General features: G+C 40.1%; 1 protein-coding gene across 2 annotated transcripts in view; it reads left to right on the forward strand.

Moving 5' to 3' along the window:
- The first annotated feature begins 5,141 nt into the window (after positions 1 to 5,141).
- The window catches only part of CD44 (CD44 molecule (IN blood group)), a 52,347-nt gene continuing 29,506 nt past the window's right edge, over positions 5,142 to 27,982 (forward strand). For both annotated transcript variants that reach the window (XM_066552696.1, XM_066552697.1), the window contains exons 1-3: positions 5,142 to 5,287; positions 23,367 to 23,532; positions 26,651 to 26,787. In XM_066552696.1, the coding sequence (XP_066408793.1) occupies positions 5,221 to 5,287; positions 23,367 to 23,532; positions 26,651 to 26,787 (370 nt within the window). In that variant the 5' untranslated portion in view covers positions 5,142 to 5,220. The remainder of the gene's footprint in view (positions 5,288 to 23,366; positions 23,533 to 26,650; positions 26,788 to 27,982) is intronic.

Raw genomic sequence — 27,982 nt, forward strand, 5'->3', positions numbered from 1 at the left:
CAGTAGGCAGAGTTATCATAATACAGATACTGGGACTGAACTAAACACTGTTTGCAGCAAAATAAATGAAAAACCTCCCATAACTTTGAATGGCTTTGGTCAGGTTTGTATTAGTCACAAGGGCCCCTGAGCATTTATCTATATATAACAGTTAACAGTTTGGTTATGCAAATATGAAGTGTTTCCTGAGTTTCCTGAATGTTTGCCTTTTGTAAAGCTCACCTGCTCTTCTGGGGTTTTAAATGTTTGATTTAATAATTCCAATATGCTGTATGAAACAGAGAATGGATGAGAAAGAATGGGGGCTAAGAAAAAGGAGAAGTTAGTGGAGATGACAGAGAGAAGTCAAGGTAGAAGTCATGAAGCAAAATCAAGTAGAAGAAAATGGAAAGACAGCAGGGACGAAAAAGTACATCCGGGAAGTGGCTTAGTACAAGCTTGATTCACCTCTTGTATAACTGCAAACAAAAGAAATGAAAGTGGGAATGCAGAATGCTGAGCACAAAGAGGGCAGCTCATGCTCAGTGTTCTGCATTCCCACTTTCATTTCTTTTGCTTGGATGCATCAGTTCCAGGCACTTCTTGCTCAGTGTGTGCTGGGAAGGCCAGCCAGGGGAAGGAGGGGCAGAGACAGACAGAAATCACCTACAGGGAACAAGAGTGTGCCCTTCTCCCCTCGGTTTCCCCTGTGTTCCCCCATGCCCAGCTCCGCAGCTGCTGCTGACTCAGTGGGTCACCGATGTGCTCTGTATCTCTGGGACAGCTGGTGGCCCTGCTGGGGGCACTTGCCAGCTCCATCCCCACCAACAGCCGAGGGGGAACAGTGGTGCTGCAGCTGTCTTGTGGGGTCTGGGATGGGATTTGCTGCCTGTGCAGGGCTGGCACACGAGGGCCAGCCAGGGACTACGTGCGCTGCTGCGGTGGAGCTGGGAACAGGAACGATGGTGGGGCTGCACGGTCTGACAGAATTCCTTCCAGGCAGCTTGGGCCATGCCGGCTCTGGAGGCTTCTGCCTGCCTTGGATTAGTGAGTTGTTTAGGGATCTGGGGCAAACCAGTAAAACAGGCTGATGAATCCACACCGTAGGTGCCAATCTGGGTTGCTGCTTTTTTCAGGAGTAAACAACTAGGAGCCATTGTTCATCTTCCTAACTCTCTGCAGGACACAGGCTGTAAATTACATCCAGGAACAAAAGCTCCATGGGAGTAGAACCGGGCGCTCAACTTCCCAAGGGAGTGCTTTGCCCTCCAGCCAGAAGAGCAGCTTTTCTTGCTTCAACCAGCACAGGCTCTTCTTCTGCCTTCCCATCAGCACTCAGAGCCCAGGAAAAGTGTGCAGTTCAAGATTTGCCACACTGGAGCATTTACAACCGTTGCCATTATAAAACCTGTTTTCAGGATTGACAATGAAAATTAAATCTACTCTGAGATTGAACCCAGTCTGAAATGCAGGAAACTAGATTGCAGTCTAGGGACATGGAGGAAATCTTATTAAAAATAGCATATTTTATTGATATTACAGATAAGTGGGTATGAAATCCTCCCTCCTCCCCCAAATCTGATTTTCAGCCAGTCTCACAGATCACTCTGTAGTCTACACAAAAGATACAGAGCCATGACCAGAACTACCTAATGACATTTGTGCTTTCTATATTCACTAAGACCAGTTGCTGTTTAACTCCCCATAGCAAGCTGTAAATATTCACAAAGTTATGCTCAGAAAATTATTTTTTAATTAAAAATTAGTATTTCTGCTGATAATAGAAAAAAATTAAAATTAGGAGCTGTGTTTTTTTAGAAATTTTGGAAATTTGTCTTTCAGAAGACAAATGCCAGCTATTTTCACAGAAACAGAATTCCATTCTACCCTTCTTTCAATTTCTCCCATTGATACCTTTTTTTTTTTTTCCATCAGAAGTACAGGTTCATTCAGGTACATCCATTTTCTTGTCTGTCCACAAAATAAAATCTAAATATTCATTCTAGGGAGAGGCTGTGCCACTGAGTTCAGTGGAATTTTGGTCTTTCAATTAAGCTAGGCCAGAATTTCATCCTGTATGTGAATTCCTTCAAAAAACCCAACATTTATATCATTGTAAGCCATGCATATGTTTCTAGGACTCCAACATATGTATTCCCTATTAGGATTTTTATCAAAATTAATTAGTGCTGCCTACAGTTCACATATGTGATACAATCACAAATTAGTTACTTTGGTGCTCCTGTGCTATATTTTACCATCACAGATTCAGTATTCACTGTTTCAAAGGCATCATAGAAAAATACTCTTTTAAGTGCTGGCTGGGGTTTTATCCTTTTTCAGTCTTATTGTTTCATTCTCTTTTGAAAACTTAATTCATGAATAATTTTACAAATTTTTGGTGCCAGTAGCTTCTTGTTGCCCAGGAAGTAAGCAAATTCCAGATCTCAGATATTTAACTGGACTGACAGGCTCAAAAGGGATGCTCTGCTGCATTTCTTCAGCTGAAGATTTGCTTCAGGATTTTTCTGTTCCTATGTAATAAGATTTTCCCAAACAAAAGGAGAAGTTACATATTTCTTACAAAGAAATCCCCCAAACAAAACCAAAACAAACCCAAAAAACAAACCCCCAAACCCAACAGTTTTTCCAGAGTCATACATCTGCTTGGACTAAATTTTCTGAGCAGCATGATGCCCTGCAGCCAGGCTAAATTTGGACTGCTGGCTACCTGAGACTGACACAAGCTGACCACGTTTGTTTGGGAAAGCAGGAAATTTTTTTGTGTCTTTTTTTTTGTTGGAATGCACATGTGTGTTCTAGGCTGCCATGCAGGCAGGCTGATGGCACAAGGAATGGCCAAACTCACACGTCACATACAAACAGCTCATGAACTGGTTTTGTGATTTATCACATGAAATGATGTGATGTTATCAATTATTTTTCTTGTGTAGATCTGTCTTTTCCTTTTGCATTAGTTACTAGCACCTCCATGCACGTGGTCTAAATGAGTCTAATCTTAGCCCAATTTTTCAGGGCAGCAACCAAGAGAGTCTTTCCAAAGCAGAATACCACCCACCCTTGCTGAACACATGCAGAAGTATTGAAAAGACTGAGATGAATAACAAGTAATATTTTAGTATCTAGAAAACAACCTTTTCATATTCAGGTGTCAGAAGGGCTAGAATTAGAAACTTCAGACCATGAAGAGACTAGGAATTTCCACTCCTAGTTACCTAAGACTCTGCCTCTATCCCTAAAATGGATGTTATTCTCCCTTTACCTGTGCCAAAGAAAACTTTTTATTTTTTAAAATTCTGTATCATTATGAATATAGGGTAATAATGAAGAGGCAATTTATGTTAATCAAAAATAGGACTCAAAATTTCCTGAATTTTAATTAAATGTTTAATTATTCTGTGTAATCCATAGGATGTGAGTTTTAAAAGTAACTTAGCAACTGGAGAACAAGATATACTTAGTAAGTTTAAAACATTCATTAACTGTGCGCCAGCATTTTGAAATCCCACTAAACTTTATTCATGAATTTTGATGCCAAAACATTTATAAATGTACAGGATTTCACAGAACTATTTCAACTTCCGCTTTAGACAATAAAGTATATAGGAGATTGTTTTTTAACTGCCTTTAAAGTAATTTCTTTAAAAAAAGGTAGCATATTTACTAAAGAAAATGTGTTTTATCCATAATTTCAAAGTTGCTAGCTTCATAATAAAAAAGATTCCCTATATTTAAAGGAAAGATTTTTACTTTAACTTTGTCCCATCAGATAGTCTAGACCTGTAGGAAAAGCCTGTTGGAACCTGTTGCTAAAAATTTGGCTGGTTGAGGAAAGGATAGCCAGCCATCTCTAAGTCAAAAGGCAAAAAAAGGGCAAAGTCCTGAAAACCTCTTTGTGTGACCTTCTTGTGCCTGTGGCTGGAGAGACTTGTCTGTACTTTTCCATTGTTTGTGCTAACGGAGATTAAATTAATGAGAAACTTCTTTCAAGTGGGAAGATTGACAAAATGGTAATCTGATATAGGACTATTCATTCCAGATTTGGCAAGGGAAACTGAAATCAGGGCATTTCTGGCTGTTGTAAAAGGTGAGAAGTGCTGGCTTCCGTGATCCCTGACCAACCCCTCATCCTATGGCACAGGAACCACTGTTCCAATTCTCCAGCTCTAAAGAGAAGCCAGTGTGTGGAGACACCACGGGAAATCTCCAAGGCACACAAGACGCAAGCCTTTTGCTTATCTACAGAGGCCTTGGGGTTTTCACCAGGGGTTTCATGAAGAGCCAAACAAAACCACACACTGCAATGAACATCTGTCCCTGGAACTGAGACCTTGTCTGAGCCTCAAAGATCTCGTACCTTTTCATCCTGTTTCTCTGCTTTCTGAATTGGGAATAGGAGGAAAAATTCCTTCTGTACCTTATGCCATCAACAGAATAAAGTATCAGCCTTAGTCCTCAGTATCACTCCCTTCTGGCACTGGAATTATTCACTACTTTTGCTCATTTATTATTCTTCTTGGAGCAGCCTGTGCAGGGGCATCAAGGTAGAAGGAGCTGTGGGAAACTGAACAGCCTCGACTTACCTTCTGCATGATGTTATCCTCCAGCAGTGAGCAAAAACATCGCAGAAAGCTTCACTGCAGAGCAGGCATTTTACTTGCTCTTAACTGAACCGCACAAAGAGAAAATGGTGAGATAGGAATAAATAAGCAAAATATTTTTGGGAAATATCTAGGCTGTTATAGATGCTTTACCAGGGTTTAGAAACTAGTGCTTTTATGTTCACTTGGTTTGCAATAATGAAGAGATTTTAAAATGCAGGATGAAAAGCTTATAACAAACAGTGCATTTCTGAGAGAACTCAGGAGAGATTACACAATTTTTCCTACAAGAACACTAAGTATAACTTTTGACTAGACTAGTGTAAGAAGAGAAGGTTTAGTGGCTCTTTAAAACTCAAGTGTGCCTGCTTAGTCAGTCCTAGCTCTCCTTCCACTCCCCCTTCTTCTGCTGCTGGGTAACTTTTGTTGCAATATGGGTGTGACTTTTGATGGAGCTTCCCCCTCCCAGTTATGTCATTACTTCAGTTCCTTTGAATCAGAATAAAAAGTGCAGCAAACTTCAGACTCATTGACTGCAGGCTTAACAAGCGTCGGGGCTTTTCTTCTTTCTGCAGCTTGCAAGGATCTTTGGATTTTGCAAAACAGTTCCAAGAAAACAATGGCCAACTTCTCCTTATGGACAGTTTTTGGATTATGTTTGCTGAAGCTCTGTCTAGCAGAAACAGGTAAGATTTTTTATGAATGAAAATGCTTAGGATTGTTAAGTTAATGCTTCAGACAGCAAGTGTGCTTCTGCTAGACAGCGAACAGCTTTCTTGCAACTTTTATTTTTCAAGTGTTATCAGAGATGTTTCAGAAGTGTAATCTCATTTGTGCTGGTCTGTACAATCATGGAAAGCTCTGTATTGCTTGTAAAGGGCAATTCCAAATCTGTAAAAAGTGAATTGCAGAACGTTAAAGAATGAAGTTTAAACAGGAACAGAACTACATTAGGGAATTCAGAATGGCTCTGGTGAAGCTCAGTTCGACAATGTGACTGCTGTTCCAAACGCAGTTTGCTCTCCCTGCTCCCCTCCGGACTGCAGCGAAAAGGGGGGTGGAAGGAAGGGGGTGAGCCCCCCAGCTTACAGCTGCACTCTGGAGTTTACATCAGCTGAACCAACAGCTGAAACAAACTGCATTTGGGCACAGCCTTGCTGAACAGGAGAAAAACTGCAGGGATCTCTGCTGAAATTTGGAGAGCTTTTATGCCCAGCATGCTTCCTTCTGACTTTCTAAGGTCTCTCTGGGGCTGACTGATGAGCTTTTGGAACAAAGGGGGTTAGAAGTGACAAAGTTCAGTTGTGTATCACTTACCTTCCTGCAGCTTGGTTATCTGCTTCAAATATTTGTATTTAAAAATCTAAGGTTAATACAGAGAAAAAAAATAAAAATTGTATGTCTGAAGTGAATAAAAAAAGCTTTCGAAACTTTACATGGTGCAGGCTCAACCATGTTTTAGGGGAATGATCATACTTTTAGCAGACTCTCACTGGGACTGCAACTGCCTCGAGGCATTTTGTGGTTAGGGATAACAGTTGTGCTTCTATATTGTTTTTGTACTCATCAGTTCCAGAGTCTAACAAAATGCATTTTTCATGGCCATTGTCACCCAAGGGCTGCGTGTGTGTCTGTGTGTGTATAGTAAATATGTGTCTCATTTGCTTGAGCAGCAGGGGATACTTCTTTTCATGGCTGCAGCTCTGCCAGGCTAGGAATGGGTGTGTCAGGGGGAACAAGTTCCCAGTGCTTCTGTGATAGCTGAAGCAGTGTTGTAGCTTTTCTGTCTAAAATCATGTCCCCATTGTACCAAAATGCTCTTGCTAAGATCAGGTATATAGACAAAGCCTTAAGAGAAAGGACAGGGCTACTGTAGGCAAGTAAGGTATGTCTAAGATGTGTTTAAGTCCTTGGCTTGGTCCACGTCTGTGCACTGTATAAATATTATAACTGCTTGACTGATTTTGACTCCTCTGAGCTGCCTGGAGTGTCCTAGAAAGCAGGGTCTGCCCTGACTCTGGGGGTGATGTGTTTTTACAGTGAGACAGAAAGCCCCATTATTGAGCCCTCGGCAGAGTTACAAAATGTGTGTCAAACTTCACATATGGCATCCAGGGAAGTTTCTTTACTGGCTTAGTAAGGTATTAGAATATAGCTACAGTATATTTGAGTTGAGCATGACTTTGTAGTCAGTAATGATTTCAAAACAGCAGTTGATGGTGTTGTTTTCTATTTTTAACCAGTGATTTTGCTGTGTATCATAGACTGATGGCTATTGCTGTTGGGAAACTCCTGAACTGGAATTTTAATTCTTTTAGTACAGAATTTTATGGAATTAAAGAGGACCTGGAATTACTCTTAATGTGATTTCAGAAGGAAAAATGAGATACAGAGAAAGCTGAAAAACTTACTCATCCTGATTTCTGTGGTGTTGTGTCTATACTGTCACTGATATGTTTCTCACTCTTGGTGTTGACATCAGTTGTCTAAGGAGTCTGGATCTTGGAGGATATAGATGGTGACAGCTTGGTTAATGATGTTTTCAGAGGAGATTTTCTCCTGCAAGCATCATGTATTTGTAGAAATATTTTTCTCAAAGTTTTCCTTGATTAACACAAAGCAAGTCCTAGAATTTTGACCCCCAAACTTGGAAGAAACTGGAAGAGAAGTAGTAGTGGTAAGGATGAAATGGAAAGAGGCAGAATGAGTCTGCCTGTGGGAGGAAGGAGCTTGCCTGTTAGCACTGGAGAGGTTGCCAGAGCCCATTCCAAGGTAAGGCTCTGAGACAGGGCTCCTGCAGCTCCTGGTCAGTCACAAAGGAAGAGACCTGCCTGGCCCTTGGTTTGCATATCTATCCTGTAAATTTGTAAATAAAGCAGTTTGAAGAAGCTCTTTGTGCTAGATTATTTTCACTCAGTCCTTACAGTGTGTATCTTGGCAGTTTCCCAAAGTTGCAAAGTAACTAGACTTTATTAAGAGTTCACTTGAACTTTCCATCCTTGTTTAGTGGAAGGGTTCTGGAGCTGTCCTGGAAACACCGGCACACACAGAGCCAACAAAGCATGGCAGGGGATTGTTTTGCAGTCTTTGGAGAAATGCTAGAAGATTCTTTAGGTACTGGTGTTCACCACAAAGAAGAGCCATTACCTTGAAAATAGGAAGTCAGAGAAAGGCTTAATGAGGACAGATAGCATTGTATAATTGAGGAAGAACTCTTCAAAGTAAATGCTTTTAAAACCACTGGTAGCCCTAGCCAAGGTTAAACAAAATGTTCATCCATATGTGGTGCATCTTTCTTTCCAGAAGAGTTCCCATGACTTTTATAGGCCTGAATTGAAGATAGTGTGAATATTGCAGTTTTTCATCTATCACCTAAACCTGCATGAGGTTTGACTGTATCAAGAATGTGCCAGAAGTCAGAGACATCATGACATGCTGATAAGACAGATAAGCACCAGAGAGAATCATAAGCTCATTACTCCTAAAATACTTGTTGAAAAGATGTGATAATATTTGATAATACTAGTTCTGAATGTAGTTGACTAGTAGTAAAACACGTTGTAGAGAAGCAGAGATAAAGCATTGTAGAGTTCCTTTATAAGGAGAGGGTAAATCAGTCAAGGAATTTAAAAGTTTTTTGGTGTTCCAAATACTGTAAAAAGGCTTCTCCATCTGCTTTCTGGTCTTTTTGCATCACATTTTTGTTCCAGAACTAAGGGGTGAGTGTTTGAAAAGACAGTCAATATGGAAGATGGTAATTCTCCCCGTCTTATATCACTGTTTGGTCTTTTATTTTAAAGAGAATACTATGTGAGAGAGCAAGGGAAAGAGTTCTGTAAAACTTGCCTATAAAATAGGGTTTTCCAGGACCAAGGCTAAATGTACATAGTTATTTGTGGAATATAACTTCATAGAGAGGATAATTGTGAAACAAACATGACCCATCACAGTAATCTTGCCTGCTTTGAAAACAATGCAGCATTGCACTGGAACAATTAATGATGTCCAAAACACACCATATTTTAGAATCAGCTGGCATCTGGGAGCACGCTGATTCAATTTGTCATCATTAAACTGAATTCTTAAAATAGAGAAATGGAAACTTCCAACTTGCTAGAAAGCAGAACACATCCACAGTCTAGTTTGTCCTTTGCCTTTACCAGTCAGGGTTTCTGTGTGATAAACCTGGTGGTTTGGACCATTCTCTGTGTGTTATCCATGACTGTGGGCAGGAAGCCAGTTTGGTGTAGCTGCTGGTCATTTTCCAGGAGTCCATCATCTCTTAACAGCCAGCCATCTCTCCCTCCCAGAGAGGCAATAATAATTTCAAAGCTATCAGACACTGTAATTATCAGTGGCCATGATGGGTGCTGCTAATAGCAGTGGCAGAGAGGGTTGTGTCAGTGCTGTGTGTTTATCATTTCCTCCCCCAGTGCCTCGGCAGTAATATCAGTAGCAGCTGGCTGTGATTTCCCTCCCTTGCCGCGGCTGCCCCCGCCCAAGGACGGCAGAGCAGCTCATGCTATGAATGAGTCTGCAGGCAGAAATGTGAAGTGGCAGCTGAGGAAAAGAGGGGTTTTCCTTGGAGAATCTTTCCAGTCAGACAGAAAGTTCAGCTAATTGCAATTTAAAGTTCAAACCTCCGTGACTGTTTCCTGCCTAATGAAACCTGCAGTCATTTTTTGAGTCTGTGCTTTCAATTAGGAACATAATTGAACTTTCTTTTGTAAGCAATGGCTTTGGGACTTTCCAGTTCCTCTACATGACAACACTGGCAACTTTATATAATGCAGCTGTCTTATTTTGGTACAATAACCTTCAATTCTCATATTGTGAAACCCCAAACAAGAAAAAAAAACCAAAAAAACCCTAAAAGGAGTTGGAGAATAATCTACAGTTTTAGCCATTAAATCATGAAAGCATAAGCAGGGCATGCTAATTCAAAGTAAAAATCGCAGAGAAGACCTGAATTCTATTTACATTTGGAGTTTGAAAAATGCTTTGCTTCACTTTTTTTTTTTTTTTCTCTTTTCTGTTGACGATTGGTGTAGTTTAGTAGCTGGAAACTCTAAGAGACTGTGTTGTATCTTAAAAAAAAAAAAAAAGAAAAAATGCCAGACATGCAGCAGCTGTGTTAAAACTTCATCTCTCTGCTAATGGTGCTGTTCCAAAAGCAGTGTGAGAGGGTTGTAAAAGAGATTGCCAGGGTACATACTGTCAGCTGCCTAGGAAAAGGGCATTAGGCTGCAATCCTCAACTTCACAATTAATGTTTTACCAAATACCTGCTTTCATAAATGAGATGCTGCCTCTGACAGAACGTGTAATAGTAAAAAAAAAAAAACCCGCCATGGCATAGCTTTTGTTAATTATGTATGTCTCACAGTGACAGCATGTTAGCAAAACAGGTTCTCAGAAGTACATTTCCCTAGGGGGCTTTTTTATTGTTATTTTTGTTAATGGATAGGTGTCTGTAAAGAAGCAGGGTGTGGCATGTGTGGGTAGCTGTAATGAATAGTTTCTTGCAGATTTCCCATACAGCAGTGAGAGGTTAACTGGAGCTCAGTGGATGTTCTGTGGGCACGCAGACCCCCGTGAGCAGACGTGAGCCGGTCCCCAGGCAGCAAGCAGGCTGCTGGCCAAGCCGGGGTGTAAAAGCTGAGCAGCAGCCCTGAGCTGGCAGGCTCTCCTTGGGAGCACAGCTTCCAGCAGGGAGGTGTATCAGCGAGGGATGGATGGTGCGTGCCAGGGCAGCGAGGCTGCGGCTGCGTGCCGGGCGAGCTCTGGGCCCACATGCCCACGCACACCAGGCTGAGCCGGCTGCCTGTGCTCCTCCTGCAGCGTGCAAATGCAGCAGCTCAGCCGAGCAGCAGGGCTGCCTCTCATGGGGGTGCTTTAGCTGCTCTTTGCCATCGGCCCGCTCGCATCTCTGAGACAAAGTGCCCTTACACGAAATGAGGAGGTGAGGGAGTGACACAATGTGTCACTGCTAAGGACATATTAGGAAGCCAGGTCTTCCCAGCTCCGTCCTGGTGCTCTGGATACAGCTTCTGCACAAGGAAGGTGGAGTAGTTAAGCAGGCAGGTTCAAGGGAAAGTAGTGTTTGCCAATTATAAGGAAACGTGATCCATTCATAATGGAGCCACTGAGGGTGCGGCCTGAATGCATCTTTCACTCACTTCCTTATTTTTCCTCCTCCTGCTTGATTAGGTGTCCTTCATTATTTACACATCCTTTCCCTTTTCCCTCATTTACACAGGTGTGTAAATGTAGAAAAAAAGCTTCTTTTGCTAATGAGTCTTCATATTTATAAATGTAGGGTTTTTTTCTCTGTTCCTCTATGTTGTTTATACATAAATTTGACATATAGGAACCCTTAGAACATGGAAGTGAAATAATACATATTTTGTTTTAATCAATTTCACCAGTAGCAGTGCTGTAAAAATCAGATAAAACTTTATTGCTCTGACAGTTTTATCCTGTTTACTTGTGTGTTTGCTATCTATATATGCACTGAGGACTGGCAGCTTTTTAGAGTTCAATAGCAATGGTTTCCTATTAGACAACAGCAAATGCAAAGTAGAGTTTCCTTAAAGAGTTCTTATTCCATGCTTATCTTCCTATGATTAGTGATGTTTGAAGCTGTTTGCCAAGTGAGAACTGACTTACATCTTTTGCCCTGCTGTCAGAATGAACACTTTAGGTTCAAGAACTTGAAAATTTATTTAATACTTAGCTGAAGAATAGTGTCTTAAATTTAGTCAAGTTTTGCTCCTGTTTGAAGCAATACTTCCTAGTGATAAATATCAACTGTCCTATTGAGATTTTGGAGGTATTCCTACTTAAACTTGATGCTCTGGGAAAGGCTGTAGGGCTGGAGTGTGCAGTGGTATTAAAATGCCACTCTTCCATTGCACTAGTCGGAGTAACTTTGTCTTGTGAGGAGCACAGTCTCTCCTAGCACAGAAAATAAAAATGTCCTCCTTGAGACTGGGTATTGAGCTCTAAACTTTTAAACTCCTCTTTTCCACAGTGTAACCAAATCATTTTATAGCCTACTGAGAAGAGATACTTGGTGGTTCCAGTTCACCACTGAGTGGGCACAGCTAAGGTTTTAGAGAAGCATTTATCCCCTTGACAGTTCTTGTATTAAAAGCAGTACTGCCAGTCATGTTGAGCATGTGAGACACATTCCCATAGTGACTGCCTAGAGAAAAGTTTCTTTCCTGCATTTGTGGCTTGCCTCAGAAAAACCCTGGATCCATTTGCTCCCTGTTGTGGTATAAAATACTACAGAGCGCTTCTAAGAGTGTCTATGATGAGTTTTGTGTCTCGTGATATTTCTACAAGATCAGTTCTATTCACTATTTTTTTTTCTTTTTTTTCTCCTTTTATTCTTATGGCCTAATTTCCTGGATGCTTTTTAGGTAGGAAGAGATTACAGTACATGCTCTTGACCTGTCTAGTCTCACACATAATCCAGTAGTGATATTGTTTGTGCTCACACTGGACAGAGCACAGCATTATCTGTTTTTTTTAAACAGTGAAGCTGGGGCAATCTTGGAGCATCACGGAAGAGTAAGATCAGCACAGTTTTTCAGGTGATTTTCAAGGGCATCTCTAGGCATATACACTAGACAGTGTTATTTGTCTCTGTGGATTTATGTGGATTAGAAAAAGCCCAGTTTTCCAGTTTTCCAGGAGGAGACATATTCTGTGAGTCGGAGATTGTTAAGACCAATGACTAAATCTGAATTTGCTTTCTGATAATGCTTTGATGGGAGCTTATTTTAATTTAGGTAGTACATATAACAAGTATTTTGTGTTTCTTTCTGGAGCTGGAGATAATTTTTCTTGTTCTTTTAGATTTCGTAACAACTCCCATTACTTATATATATGCCAGTGGGGACCAGACCTATTGTACATTGGTGAAGCATAAATAATATATTGCATAAAAATAGTGCAAGACTGGTAAGATCTTTCTACAGTGCCCTTAAAGAACAGTAGAATTTCTATCCAAAATTTTTGCAAATGAATAAACTCTTTAATTAACTTCTTTTGCTGAGAAAAGGAGGAAAAACTAAAAAAAGCTCTCTATGCCTGACTAGGCAACCCTTCAAAATAAAATATAAACAATGTTATTTGCTTCAATTGCTTCTGTGTTATCACAAGCCCCTTAAAAACATAGCCACAGCACTGAAAGTCTTGGGCCCAGCAAGGTTTATATTCGTTAATAACCTACAAAAGTATTTATTGATAATGTTTACTTGATACCCATCCGCGTCTTCAAAGCTCAAGGTAGACATTAGTAACAAAAACAAGTGGTCTCTCCTCAGTATGTCCTACAGTACCTGAAACATTCAAACATTTCAACACCAGCACATGTCTGAGATGTATTCCGTATCACTTTGGAAATAGATGGTGTCTCTGTTGAAATTTTGTTCTTTTTTTTTTTCCTTCCATTGCACGGAGTTTACATAAATATTACAACATTTGGTCAAGAGGGAGTTACCTTATCTGGTGGATTTCATCAACACCTTCAGCAGAGCTGGAGTCAGGCTGAATGTATTTAAATTACCCTAGAACTTCAAATTTGAAATCTAGGTATAGTAGTATTTAACAGAGAAATAATATTCCCAACTAATGAGGAAGAAGTGAACTGACAAACATGCTGCCAGCAGAAAATACTGATTTGTGATTTTTGTAGCCCATGGGAAGTCAGTGTTTTTATCCCTACCTCACAGGCAGGCCAACAGAGAGACAGAAATGTAGCTGTAAATAGAACATCTTCTCCAAAGCCCCAGACCCTTCTCCCATCAATGAGATCAGTGCCTCTCTTGCCTCAGTTTCAGAAAGCAGGTATCATTTCACATACAGGGCTATTTCAGATGAAAGAAGCATTATGATTAATTGTAAGAAAAGCATTCTTGTGCAAATATTATTCTACTGGATAGGAAGTGAACAAGAGCATTCTCTGAAAACTGTTACCATAAAAATAGGAAACTCTCTTCAGTTACTGTTTGGCAATCCATCACTGAGTCTGGTTGTGCAATCCTTCCTTCAGCCAAACAGTATGTGTGAGAAAATACCCCTTATGAGTAAGAGTAAGTGTTTTCCTAATTTTTGAAACACCCATACTGATGCTTTAAGTTTTAGTTTTCATGTTTTGCAGATTCTGTACTGCATTACTGTATAACTCTGAACTTCATATGAAGTGTTAGCAAGTTCTCCTGACAGTTTTGTCAGACAAAATAATCCTTTTCCAAGGAGAGCCAAGGACACCATTATAGCTTCAGGCCCCAAAAGCATAAACAGCAGCAAACTGAGGAGAGCATCTGGGAGGATGGAACTTCATGACCTGAAGCAGTAATTGGAAAATTAACTCCAACATGTAAATGGACTGAAACCTATAAAAGTGCAAAAACTCGTGATCCATTGTCTATCTTGGGTGTAGCCATGGATGGGCTCTTGTAGTGCCCAAGGTGTATCCTTTGAAGGCCTTTTAATAAATACCTACTTTATTCCTTTAACACTGTCTAGCCTCTGCTCTAGGTAGCCTCTCAAAGCATCAATACAACCCCTTTTTTGTAGACCTACACTGAATTTCTTAAAAGTATTAGTCTTCTGTCTGACTTTATTACTCATAGTGGTCAGGTCATGCCATTTTATCAACACAGTCACAATCACATCACTGTTGACTCACAGCAATTGCAAGGCAATGTATTGACACCTTTTTTCCACCCCTGATGTGATACAAATATATCCACAGTGATAGTCATGGCAACATGACTAATTGAAATATATCTTTTACTTTTTAACTTACTGGTTTTGGTATCTTGAATTGATTTCTATATTGGGAAATAGCCCGATGTCTCCCACCCTTCCAGAGAAAGTGGTTTTATGAGTCAGGTCATTCAGCAGTTTGTTATAGCAAGGTGTGTCTAAGACATGTTTTTGGGCTGTTCAAGGAAGACAAGAGGATCTATGTACGGTGATTGCTAGCAAATCACCTGGAAAAGTGGTTTCTCACTGCATCAGCTACTTCTGCTGTTCCTAAGACATCACAGAATCACAGTATGGCTTGGGTTGGAAGGGACTTCAAAGATTACCTCGTTCCAACCCCTGCCATGGGCAGAGATGCCACCCTCTAAATGAGGTTGCTCAGGGCTCCATCTAACCTGGTCTTGAATGCTCCCAGAGGTGGAGCTTCTCTGGGCAACCTGTTCCAGTGCCTCCCATCCTCACAGTAAGGAACTTGTTCCTAACATCAAATCTGAATCTTTTCTCTTTTAGTTTAAAACTGTTCCGCCTTGTTGTATCACCATCTGCCTATGCAAAAACTCTCCCTCTTTTAAAAAAACCCTTTAAGTACTGCAAGGCTGTAAAGCCTCCTCAGTGCCTTCTCTTCTCTAGGTTGAAGAATCCCAGCTCTCTCAGCCTCTCTTTGAAGGAGATGTGCTCCAGCCTTCCAGTCATTTTCGTGACCCTCATCAGGACTTGCTCTGAAAGGTCCATGTCCTTATGTTGGGGACTCCAGAGCTGGATGCAGCACTCCAGGTGGGGTCTGACGAGGGCAGAGTAGAGGGAAAGAATCACTTCTTTGCCCTGCTGGCCACGTTCCCTTGGATGCAGCTCAGGATGCTGTTGGCTTTTTGGGCTGGGAGCACACACAGGTGGCTCATGTCCAGCTTTTCATCCATGACAAATCCCAAGTTCTTCTCATCAGGACTGCTCTCAATGAGTTTTTCTCCCAGCCTGTACTCTTATGTCCTGGATGGATGCTTTGTCTAGTGCTCTTGATAAACTACTTGATGAGTTTTGCTTCAAGTAATGTCCTTGGTGGGAGGAAAAATATTGTGGTGCTTTATTAATTAGTAACTGTCTTTTGGGAAACAATGATGCTTCACTGTTTGAGGATGATTCCATGCATACAATAGTGTATTGCCTTTACCTATCTCCACTGCCTAAATATATGTAGGATTTAATGTAGTACTTGAAATCACAGAATATCAAGGCCACACAGCCAGTGCTTCTTTCCCAGTCTTCCCTCAAGCAAGAGAATGTTCACTGCCTGTCATGAATTGTTAAATTTAAATAAACTTTTTTTTTAAATAGGAAAAATATCACTATTCCCACCATATTTGTGATAGCAACAGCATTGTGTACATCTTAACGCTTATTGCAAACTCTAGTTACTAAATGTGCCTTTTTATGAAACCAGTTAAAAAAGATTCATAACTAAGATGATAAGAATAATTAAAGAAATTCAACTGCTCATGTAGCTTAGTGTATGAATAACCTGCATACTTCTTAGGAAAGTTACTTGCTAGTCAGCATTTTCAGTATAATTCTCAAGATTCTTGAAACCCTAGTAAATGTGTGGGTAGACCCACAAAGAATCCAGAAAATGGAAATATTTTGCCACCAAAAATTCCAGGAGAAGTTGCCTGCTGGCCTAGGCAATCTGGTTACAGACTATGGGATCCCTGTCATTCTTGTATTAGGGGAAAAACAAGGAGGGTAGTGGATGTGAAAATATTCTGTTCCATCATCAGAAGCTTGCATAAGAACTTTCCTTTTGACTTCTACAGATCATGTCCTATACTGTGAGGCATATTCTGAGCAGCCTTCCTTTCTTTGGTATGTCTATCAGAGTAATGTTATCTTTGTTTTAACTGGCTGACTTTCAGAGGTTTTGAAAAGATTCCTGAGGTTCCTTTCTTTGATTGGACAAGTGACACAGCAGTGAATAGGAGTAAGGTCCTTTGGGCTCCAGGCTGGGGATCTGTCTGCTGAGTCTGTGTGTGTGTGTCAACTGCTTTTATCCCAAATAACTAAATCAGTCTAACAGTGAAAATCAGACTCCAGCTATTATTCTCCAGCTTTGTTTCGTGTGTTTCTTCGCCTGGGTTGCATGGAACTGATCCCAACTGATTCTCCTCACAGCCCTTGTTACTCATCCTTTGGGGTTAGAGAACTCACTGTACAGCCTGGAGCTCTCCTGGTATCGGCAATGTTGATTATGTTTTCATCATTTCGAGGGGGGCATATCAGATAACTAATTGCAGACTATGATATCACTGCCTGCAATTTTTCCCCCGAGGTGCTGTGCAGCTGTACCATGTCCTGCTGGAGTCTGAAAACTTTCAGCTCCCTATTGGGTGAGACTATTACAAAAAGACTAATATTAATGTCAGCAGCAAGGAGGTTTATCATAAGTGATGACACAGTATCGGCTCACTCAGGATGTTTACCAGAGCAACAGTTGCCACGCAGATAAAGCATGATTGGAAGATGCATTAGCAGATTCTTTTCTTCCTACAGCAACTGCTGAGGACTGAAGCATATTTCAAGTACTTACTTGCATTTTGAGTGACTCTGTGAAGGCTTGATTTATTAAGAGCACTACCCCCACGCCCATTGTTTTAAAGCAGTAGCCACGAGAGCTGTCAGTCAAGAGACTGGAGATTTTTGTCCATCAGCAGACAGATACAGAGACAGTGACTGCAATGATCCGTAGGCAGATTCATTAGGAGCAACAATTTAGAAGAAAACCAGCAGCTTGAGCTTTGTCTCGCATCCCATTTCTGGTGTGCACTTCCAGAAATGCAAGGAATACTTGCTAATTTTTGTTGGAGAAAGGAGAACCTCCCACAGCACTGTATCCCACTCTGGCCCCTGTGCATACGTCCAGCCACATTTCTTTTTCACTGCAGAGTTCCACGTCAGCCCACTTGGACCTCAAGGTTAGCATGGCTGTCTCATGACTTTTCATGCAGTTAGCAGCACACAGGAAAGTGAGAAAGCTACACTCTTATTTGCTTTTTTAGACTGAATTACTAGGTACCCAAATATAACTGGGTAGTAGGAACAGCTTAGGCACAACTTCAAAGAAAGTTCTGACTTTACACCTTTGGATCTATGGAGAGTCATCTTCACTTTCTTGTCACCACACCCAGCTACTGAGAATACGTTGTCTCTATTTATAGCAGGAACACCTTGCAAACATGCAGGTAAATCCCTTTTAAACTGTTTTCCTGGACATTGCTGTCTTTAAAAAGCCAGGTGTGCAGAGAATTTTTCCCTCCCTGAATATCACATATCTATTATGGATATAATTATGTGGCATTTTTCTCTCCCATTGCAATTTTCAAGGCTTAGAACATTTTTCTGTGCCAAACTGAAATTAAAATATGACATTTTAAAAGATCCCTGAGGAAAACTTTTGTCTGGGTTCCTTAAACCATCTACATGTATTGTAGCTATGTAAACATTTAAATCTAACTTTCTTAAGTGATTTTATTTTATTTTGTGCAAATGAATTATTTTAATTTCAGAATTAAGGGTAATTTCATACTGGAAAACAAATTCCTTATTTTACTTTATTTAAGTATCCACAAGGGATAATTTGAAAACTAAAAATAAGGTTTATTGCCACTAAATCTAGAAATGTATTTCCTATAAATCATTGTGGGTTTCACAGCTTGGCAATACTCCAAGGAAAGTATTTCATCGAATAACTCCCAAGAATCTGTAAAGACTTTCGCTGTCACTATTTGGAGAAGCCTGGCTTATGGTGCAGGTGGTCTATTTCTAGATTTGTTTCTCTGCTTTCTTTGGAGAATATTGGTTGGCAGAACCAGAATATCATAACTGGAGGAACACAAAACCAGCCACACTTAATGATGATGTGTGTGGCTTGATCCTTGACGCTTTTGCGTTGGGATGGTAAAGGACTACTGGCTTCATTCACATGGATCTTGCAAATTTGACTTCTGAATTTTGATCAGTGTGTAGTCATCCCAGTTTTGAGTCCTATTTTCCCAGCACAGTTTTCCTTTCCTCATCAAGCCCCGAGGGATTCAAGTATAGGTGTGTTTTAATGATGTTGACACGTGTCTATTAGTGACTGTGGCTGGGATTAATGAATCATTTTACATAACCTAGCAAACAGCTATCCAGTGGTTTTCATCACTGCCTTGGGCTTCAGTCCAACTTCTGACATAAAGGTAAAAGCTTCTGTATCCTGTTACAGTTGCCTGGACTGCAAGTTGCTTGAGTGAACTTTTTTACTAATAGACTGAAGAAAAGGTAGAATACTCAGCAAATAATGCTTTCCAGGAAAGCATTGTGTGTCTTGTAGGACCATGTGTGTTGTAGTATATTAAGGAATCACTGAATAATATTTTTTGTACATTTTAAGTTCTCACAGATGTCAAAATGGCAGTAATCAGACTTACGTAATATATACATTGACAAAATGTTTTGGATCCTGAAATGCTTTATGAATTCATCCCATATGAAATTTTGTATTCAGAGGCCATTTCCTCAAGTCAGAAATAAAATATGCATTCTTATTTAGCCATGAAGTAGTTTTCTTGAGAAACAATTGGAAAATCAAGCATAACTAGAGAGAGGTCTGAACTGAGAGACAAGATCTGAGTTGTCCAGATTTTAGGACTCCTGTGGCCCAATTCATAGATTTGCCTGAAGAGGAATAGTAATGACTAGGGTTTTCTTTTAAATATATTTTAATCTGTTTCCAGTACATTACTTTTTGCTGCTTCATTGCTAGCATGCATTTAAAGCAGGTGATAATATTCATAATGCAGGTATCAGTGCTAAGCTGGTGGTGGTTCCTGTTCAGAAGTGTCAGTACAAAATTCAATAATCTGTGATTATAAGGAAACAATTACACATGTACATCTGCCTAGAGCTAGAAATCAGTTTAATAAATATAGAACATAGTTCTTACAGTAAATGTAAATCCTCTATCTATTAAAACAAAGAGAATGAAAACTATATGCACTGTCAAACCTCTAGTTCTGTCCCTGTTGTCAGCCCCATTTTAGCACATCCTGGTGAGCTATCAGTCATCTTGAACCACAAACTGAAAAGGAAAATCCCCACCAAAACATCCCCCTAACATTTCCTGGTTGCCATGCAGTTCAGCGTGCGGTTTTACCAAGAAGTCTGTTAGCACGTACAAGTCTTACACTGCTTTCGCTCCAGCGGGGCAGGGTGTTTGCACATCTTCCACTTGCCTTGCTTTGATGTATCTCTGCAGCTGCTAAAAGATCTGCTGCTTTTTTTTTTCTTTCCCTCCAATAAAAGACAGTTTGAGAATGAAACCCCCAGGTGGTGTCTTGAAAACAATGAAAACTGGGGAGTAGTGCATAAGGCATCCATACAATATACCAAAAATCTTCATGGAAAATTAATTCCAGTGGGAAGAGTTAGCGTGAGTCAGTGTTACTCATTATACATAAACGTTGCAGAATCAGGGTGGAAGTGGAAATTGCCCCTGGTTTCTTACAGTGACAGTTTCTAACAAGCCTCTCCTATTAATTATCAGGGTGTAACTCACACTTCTCTGACGGGACAATGCTCTTTAGTCTGTGTGAGGCGATTCCACTCCACCAGTGGGCTCTAGCTAGCAAATTGTCTGGGGAACCAAAGTTAGTGATTTTGGCTGACAAGTATTGATTGAACCTGGTTTAGGTGTGTGAATGAGGATAGCAGAGAAAGGTTTGCATGCAGCTGCTTGAGAGAGGGCACCAGAAATCGCAGCAAGGATGGGGAGAAATGTGGAAGTTTATGCTTTCCATGCTCATAAAGCTCAGCACAGACAGAAGCACTTCATGGCTTTGGGTTGTGTCACCCAATCTTATGGTCTGGGCAAGATTGATGATTATGACAATTCAAATGTTTTTCATACTGTTTGTCTTCTTCAAGGGCTATTATTAAACAGCTGTAGCAAATCATGTGAATGAAGGAAAAAAGGAAGGATTGTGTCCTGTCAGTCCCCAAAGCCAGACAGCTCTAGGAGGAGGAAGGAGGGAAAGTTAGCGTGCTGTTGGTGATTTCACTGTGAGTCCACTCTGAGTCAGCCCCTTTGAAGATTCAAAAATGTTAAAAGGATCAGCAATAGTTGGTCACGCAGAATGAGTTTTACATTGCCTTGGCACTTGGAACACAATAAAAATCCATCTTTTGCATAAGTGTGTTACAGCCAGCTAAGTAACATCAATATAAAATTAATGGATTTGGCCTTCTTGCCCTATGGGTAAAGGTGAAATAAGTGTTTTGATTTAAATTTACAGTCATGTTTCTTCCTTAATTTGAAATTACTCTGTAAGCCTCAGCGTGGGAAAAAAAATTAAGGTTTCAATTTAGTTTAGATCCCATCATTTGTTTTTGATATGGTATTTATTGGTGTGATTAGAATTTTTTTTGTTAATTCAGTTAAGGGTCCCTCCCCATTGTGTGAACATTAAAATCTGAGACTATGCAGTAAAAATGCTGTGTTCCCAGATAGCTCATTTTTAAAATGTGGTAATTACTGCCTTCAAAGAGTAGATGCTGAATTTACACAATTTGCTTAGACTGTGAAATTCTGTGTGAGTTTTGGGTACCAAAGCAAGTTTTGCTTTGGTCCTTTTTCCATACTCAGCTCTTCATGAACAGAGTGTCTCTGCTACAGCAGTGGTACTTTTGGAATAGTAGGCGTAGAAGATATCATCAAAGTGAAGACAAAGATGCTGTCTCAGCATTACTTTAGGACACAGTGCCAATGAATTGGATGGCCTCAAACCCAGTTTTGAGAACTGGATTGCCACATTTTTGCCTGGGGTTTCCTGGACACCCACATGATCTCTCACGCTGCACAGGCAAGGCTTCCTGGGAGCTTGGCTGGGCTTTTTCCTGCAGCTGGGCAGCACACGTGCAGTCAGCCTGGTACCTCCCAGCAGCCCAGTCCTGGGGTGCAGGGTCGACTCAGGCTGAGCATTTCCATGGAAAATAAACACATGTGTAGGCATGCAGCCCACACGTAGTTCCATTAAGCCTATCTGTGTGAGTAAGCCTACTTTTTTGAGCAGCAGAACTCTTAAGTAATTGACTCTCTAAGTGGAATTCTCACTATGAGTGAATCTCAGAGTAGTAATAGGGCATAAATTGTTGTGTTTAAAACCAGGAATGGGCTGACGTTTGATGGTAGCTAAATCAACTCTCTCTAAACAAAAGCAAACTTCACTTTATTATTCAGTGAATCTAGGATTAACTGCAATCAAATGGAACCCAAAGCAAGTGTATGTGGTATCTGCTTTCACAGTGAAAGCTTTTTAGAAATTAGCCTAAAATTATCAGAAAAGATGTTGATGCTCCAAGAAAATTTATCTCCAGAATCACGGAGCTTGTTACGTTAAAGTAATCAAGTACAACTTTGTGATCTTATGCTCATATTTAACATTAAGTCTTGGGCCTCACAGAGTGTGTTTTAGGAAGAGAGAATCAAGAAGGGAAAACTAAAGAGAAACCTTTTTTTTTTGTCTAGGTAATTTAATAGCTGCTTAATACAGCTACTGCCTGGACAACTTCCAAGACACTATCAGGCTTTGAATATGAAATATTTGGAGCCAAAGTAGAAGTCACTGGCATGGCAGATGTGAGAGCAGCTCCATCCTAGCAGTAGTCAAGGACTGGCAGAAGGGCCATATGTTTTTTAATGACATGTGACAACAAAATATTAAAAATACAAAGAATTGTAATTAGCAAGACTGTTAAATAGCTCTGAAATACTAATTGATTTTGTCTAAATTAATTTTTTTTTGTCAGCCAATATACTGGGGAAGGTGGAATTGTTGGAAAAGAGGGGTTTTTTTTGTTCATTTTGTGGGAAGGCTATCCAAGTAACAATAATGATTAATTCTGTTGCTTATGGTGCAAGCATTCAAGATTGGATGCACAGCTTTTGAGCTTCTTTGGACAAGCAAGCATCAATACTATTGGACTCCTACCTATGCTGTGAATAGTGGTTGTCCTCTCATGCATCACCCAGCCTGCATCTTATCTCCTGCATTTTATCTCCTTGAGTGTTTCCTCTGAGCTATGGAAAGTTCCTTGAGGTTTACACTGAGTAGATACCCTGTACACAGATTAACATCAATTTATGAATGGACAAAAGTAATTAAAGAAAGAGTGCATGCCTTGAATATTGTAATTTGCTTTCACATTCATGCTGTAGAACAAAATAAACTGTCAAGCAAAAATCACATTAGGAAAGTTGCTCATTATTTATAATGTGTCAATGCAAATGTGCATGAATTACATCTCGTGTCTTTTAGAAAAACAGTTTTTATATATCATCTTTTTTTTTTCAAATAGAGAGTAAGGATACACCCTTTTAATATTGGAGAAGACTGGTCTATTTTTCCCTTTCTTGCACATGGAACTTCCATTAAAATTAAGATAAAAATGAGTCATGCTCCTCTTTGCACTGGAAATAATAGCTACTCCTATGAAGTGTGCTTTGCAGTTGTCATTCTAGTCTGGAGTTGCCACTGCTTTTTTTCTCTTGAGGGAAAGGTGGGGCAGAAGCAAAATTAATTCACATTGCTTTGAAGTGTCCTGTTGTTTCCCCATTTCTCTCTACGCACATGATTGTTCTTATTTGTATTGATACTATTATTAACCCTTTCTTCTGTGCATTAGTGTCAATGGCACGTTAATTGTCCTAGATACCCTACAAAAACACGTTGTATTGCTGTTTTTGGGAAGGCTGAAGATTTGGCTCATGCCTCAGCCCAAAGAGGGAAAGTATGAAAAAGGTGATTGAAAGTGGCAGTGCTTTTTTGAATGAATTGGTAGCTGTTACTTGTTGTGGGTTTGCTTTGAAAGCATTATACTTGAAAAAACTATTTTCCAGGTTTCAGTGAAGCATTAGGTATACATTTTTAACATCTTTTTTCTTTTCTTTTGATAACAGAATTCAATGTAAGTTGCAGATATGGAGGAGTTTTTCATGTTGAAAAAAATGGTCGCTACAGTCTCACACGATCTGAAGCAGTTGAACTCTGCAGAGCTCTCAACAGTACCTTGGCAACACTAGAGCAGCTGAAGAAAGCTCATGAGCTTGGATTTGAAACTTGCAGGTAAAGAAACTTGAAAACATAGTATATCATGACACCACTAGTGTAGTAATTACATTTGACTTACTGTAGATGCTATGATTAGCTAAATAAGTTATATTCTATAATGAAAAAACTTCTTTGTGCATGTGTATGTTTGCTCTGAGTCCAGTAATTAGTAAGTCCTTGATGCATATATGTTCTTGCCATTTATTTTTTTAAATCACAACCTCACACAGATAAAATATAAAGGTAACAAAAGACTGACAGTATAATCAGCTAATTAGGAAGATGTTCATATCCTAGTGTGTCACTGAACAATTGGTAAGATAAGTATGTGGAAAGTAAGGACCTAATTTGAGGTCAAAGGCTGAGGATGGTGAATGCAGTGAATGGAACTCAGTCTTGTCAAGGAACAGTAAAAAGCAGCAGGTGGTACTGTGAGGGGTCAACTCTTGACATCCCAGTGAAAAAATGGCCACAGTACTAGTGCATTTCTGTAATCTGTGAATGGAGATGTTTCACATGACAGCTACAGGAATTATTAAAAATCTCGAAACCACATTGTCAAGTAACCTAATTACCTGCTGTAATTAATGATGTATAGGGCAACAAATGTGGATGATACAGACTCCCCAGTTTCTCAAAAAATAACTAGACCAAGAGACTAGAAATTACAGAAAACTTTTAATTCAAGAAAATTAGGTGAATAAAAATATGTGAGGCTGAACAATCGCAATCTTCTCAGTGTTTCCTCATAGCAGAGGTTCTTTATCAACTTCATGAGCCTCCCCTGAACTCCAAAAGGTCCATGTCCTTCTTGTGATAGGGACCCCAGAGCTGGACACAGCACTTCAGGTGGGGTCTCAGAGCAGAGAGGGGGAATCTCCCCCCTTGACCTGCTGCCCAGGCTGCTTGGGACACAGCCCAGGATGAGTTTGGCTCTCTGGGCTGCAAGCAGGCACTGCTGCCTCGTGTCCAGCCTCTCATCCAGCAGTACCCCCAGGTTTTTCTGGGCAGGATACTCCCAGTGTGTTTATACCCCAGCTGGTATTGGTGCACTGCTTCCACTGCCTGTGCATTTCCTTCCTGTGCCTTAGTCCCCAAACAGCTGTGCTGGTCTCTTGGCTTGGTTTCCTGATTTCTTACACTGGTATCAAGAGCTCTTGCACTCTGTGGAAGGAATCCTTGAAGACCATCTCTGTTCTTGTCCCTGAGGGCAGTTTCCCAGGATGGCCTATTGACTACCTCCTTGAAGTGCTGGAAGTTTACTTCCCTAAAATTCAGGGCTTTGACTTCACTCCTCTCCTTGCCCATTTCTCTCAGGACTTCAAACTTCACCACTGCATGATCACTGCAGCCCAGGAGATTCATGGTGGCGCACCATTATGGAGTTTAAATAAATGTCAGCAAATTTTCATCTTTATTGCAGTCTAACTTAAACAGCAAACATGTAGAAATGGAATTTATCTTCTAACTGGCACAGAAAAATTCAGGGGACATGTCTCCAAAATTTTAAGACTTTCACTCTGGTACCATGAGAAATAGTCCTGACATCAATGCTGCTTGCAACTATTTCCTGTTCTGGCATGTTCATTTCACAAGTATTGTGGTGGTGGAATATGTGAACAGAAAATTCTTAGAGGATTCTTCCATTAGAAGTGGAAATGTAATTTAAAATTGTACCATGTAAAGACTAGAAAGAGTTCTTTACTCTGAGGGGAAGTCCCTCATAATGCAGTAGGCATGATCTTTTCAGACATTAGCACATGAATATACACAGCATTCTGAATTGCCCAGCACTACACCATATTTAGAGATCAAATCCTAAATAATGCGTAGGGGTAGAGATTTCTATGCAAGCCATTAAGAGTATTCTAAACTATGACAAGTATTTTATAAAGCTAAAATATGAAGGCAATTGAAAGAAGAAGAAGGATTTTTTTTTTCCCGGGGGAAGCTGTAATTTTTAATTAATGTTACAATTCCCTAATTCACAATTTACCAGAGGACAGATTTGGACATGCAAGCCATGTAGATAGGATTTCTTCCTCCCTTCCTTCTGGCCAACCCTCCCACCCTATTACTTTCATTTGTTGATCCTGTGCTAGAAATAATACTTGTCAGTAAGCTTTAGCTCTGATTAAATGTGAGTAGGAGAGGGAAAATATGCTGTATATAACCATCCAAATGTGCGTGAATGAGATGAATCAACAGAGCATAACACAAGTAGGTCAGTATTGGTTTGTAAAGTGTCAGCACTGTAAGCTTAGTTGGGAGTGTGAGTAAAGCAATTTATAATTCCACCTACAAGAGTTTCAGAATTGCAGGTATCTGCACATTAGACATGAAACTCAAATGATGTTCCTAGATAAAAAATTGCAAAGCTGTGACATTTGCTCCTCCCTGATAAATCATTCCTCTCAAGAAGTAAAGCAAAACCCAAACCAAACTCCAGTTCTTGTTACCATTCTATCACATCTCCAGTTAAATACACTGGAATCAATCAGGTGTTACAGGATTGCAAAAGAGTAACACTGTATTGTACCTTATGTAATCACAGTCTTCACTGAATTATGTGAGCTCTGTGCATAATAATCACACTGTTCAACTGAAAGATACAGTAAGAATTTGTGGATGAATGATTCTTGTATTTGAATATTTTACTAGGCCATCAGTTTTTGCAGATAATGATGTATATTGCAATCATTCTTTAAACTTGCTCAAGTACCATAAATTGAGCCCTCAGCATTTCTATGTGAAATGTTTTGGTGTGTTATGTCAAAGCAATGAAAATGTGAATCCCTAAAGAATGGGAATTTAGTGTCAGGTAATACAAACTCACACTGAACAAAAAGTGCACTCCCTCACTTTCACTCCCTTGCTCTGGAACTGATCACCCTAGCTAGCCAAAAAGATGCATATTTAATTTAAATGTGTTTAGGTCTAGAAATTAAACACAAAATGATGTTGAGTGATGGGAGACTGATGTAGCTGCATGTGAGAAAGGAGCACTCAAATGAAAAAGGAACAAAAAAGCAGCAAAACAGTATGAATAAATGCATGAACCTTTAAAAAATAATGGCTTCTTTGTAGCTTCTTAATGTTTGAGGTGTGGTTTATTTACCTCTGTTGTTCACAGGTATGGTTTCGTGGTGGGATATATTGTTATCCCACGGATCAATCCCTATCATCTTTGTGCAGCAAATAACACTGGCATTTACAAACTTTCAGCAAATACAACTGCTCGGTATGATGCATACTGTTACAATGCAACAGGTAAGGAGATGATTTTATGATGCATTTTAGAAACAGATTAACTAAAAATAACATACGTAATCTCCTATTTAAGGTACTGAGATGAGGATTTATATAATAAACATAGCCTGGTTTTCAGCTGAGAAGAAATACATTTTGTCAACCTCTAGAAGTGAATCTATCATGTGAATCATCATAGCAATGACCATTTTGTTATCAGGGTGTTTGGAACCAAATCACTTTTCTGGCCTTGGGACAAAGTTTGCAGCTTCAGAACAGTTCATTATAATGGCTTAGTGAAGTGAACCAGTGCAGCAGTGAATCTGAAAGACACAACTGCTGTTAGCCCTGGCACTCAGCTCTTCTCTTCATGCAGATATGAGCTTTACAGCCAGGAGCAGTTTTTTGTGTTTTGGGAGTGGCTGCCACCTGCAGCAGCTCCAAGGCCTGCGATGGCCATCCCAGGCACATGGACACGGCTGCTGCTCTCCTGTTTGCAGATTCATTCAGTATTTGCTCAGGCAAATCTCCGTTTAGACATGAGGCAGCTGGACAGCAACATGTGTCAGCAGCAGACCGCTTTCATCTAAGGTTTTGGACTTTTTAATAGTTGGAGATATTATAGCAAATTATTAGGAAAGTGTATATAGTCTGTGACAGATGCTGAAAACACTGTTTGAAAATAAAATCTAAAATAACTTCAAGGATCTTGAATTTCAGTAGATTGTGACATTTGTAGTGGAAGCAGAGAGTTTTTACAGAAAGTTGTAGGAAAAGTTCATCGATGATTTGAATGCAGTGATATTTTTTTATTTTGTTCTTGGTAGTGATATAATTAAAGATCTCTGCATTGGTGTAGTATCATGTGAATTGCTATTGTCTGTCACTCACAGATGACTACAATGGTGATGTCCATCCCCTCCAGATCTTTATAACTCCTCCCAAGTATTATTCCCTACCAACAGTATGAGCAGATAGCTCATACACTAGCCCCAAGTGGGGCACTTCAGCCCACAGGAGCCAGCAGTGCTCACCAGAGCAGGGCACACGCTGCTGCTTCTGCTGAGCCCTCCCGAGAGGGACGGAGTCTTGCCAACTAAAAAAGATTAGAGTTGCCACTGCCACAATGACAGTGGGTCTGACTGCATTGAAACTGTGTCATAAGGCTGTTTTAACTGTCATTGATTGCAGACATTTTCTGGAATGGTTATGGAAA

The sequence above is a fragment of the Molothrus aeneus genome, chromosome 6 (genome assembly GCF_037042795.1).
Source record: "Molothrus aeneus isolate 106 chromosome 6, BPBGC_Maene_1.0, whole genome shotgun sequence".
In the NCBI taxonomy this organism is placed as follows: domain Eukaryota; kingdom Metazoa; phylum Chordata; class Aves; order Passeriformes; family Icteridae; genus Molothrus; species Molothrus aeneus.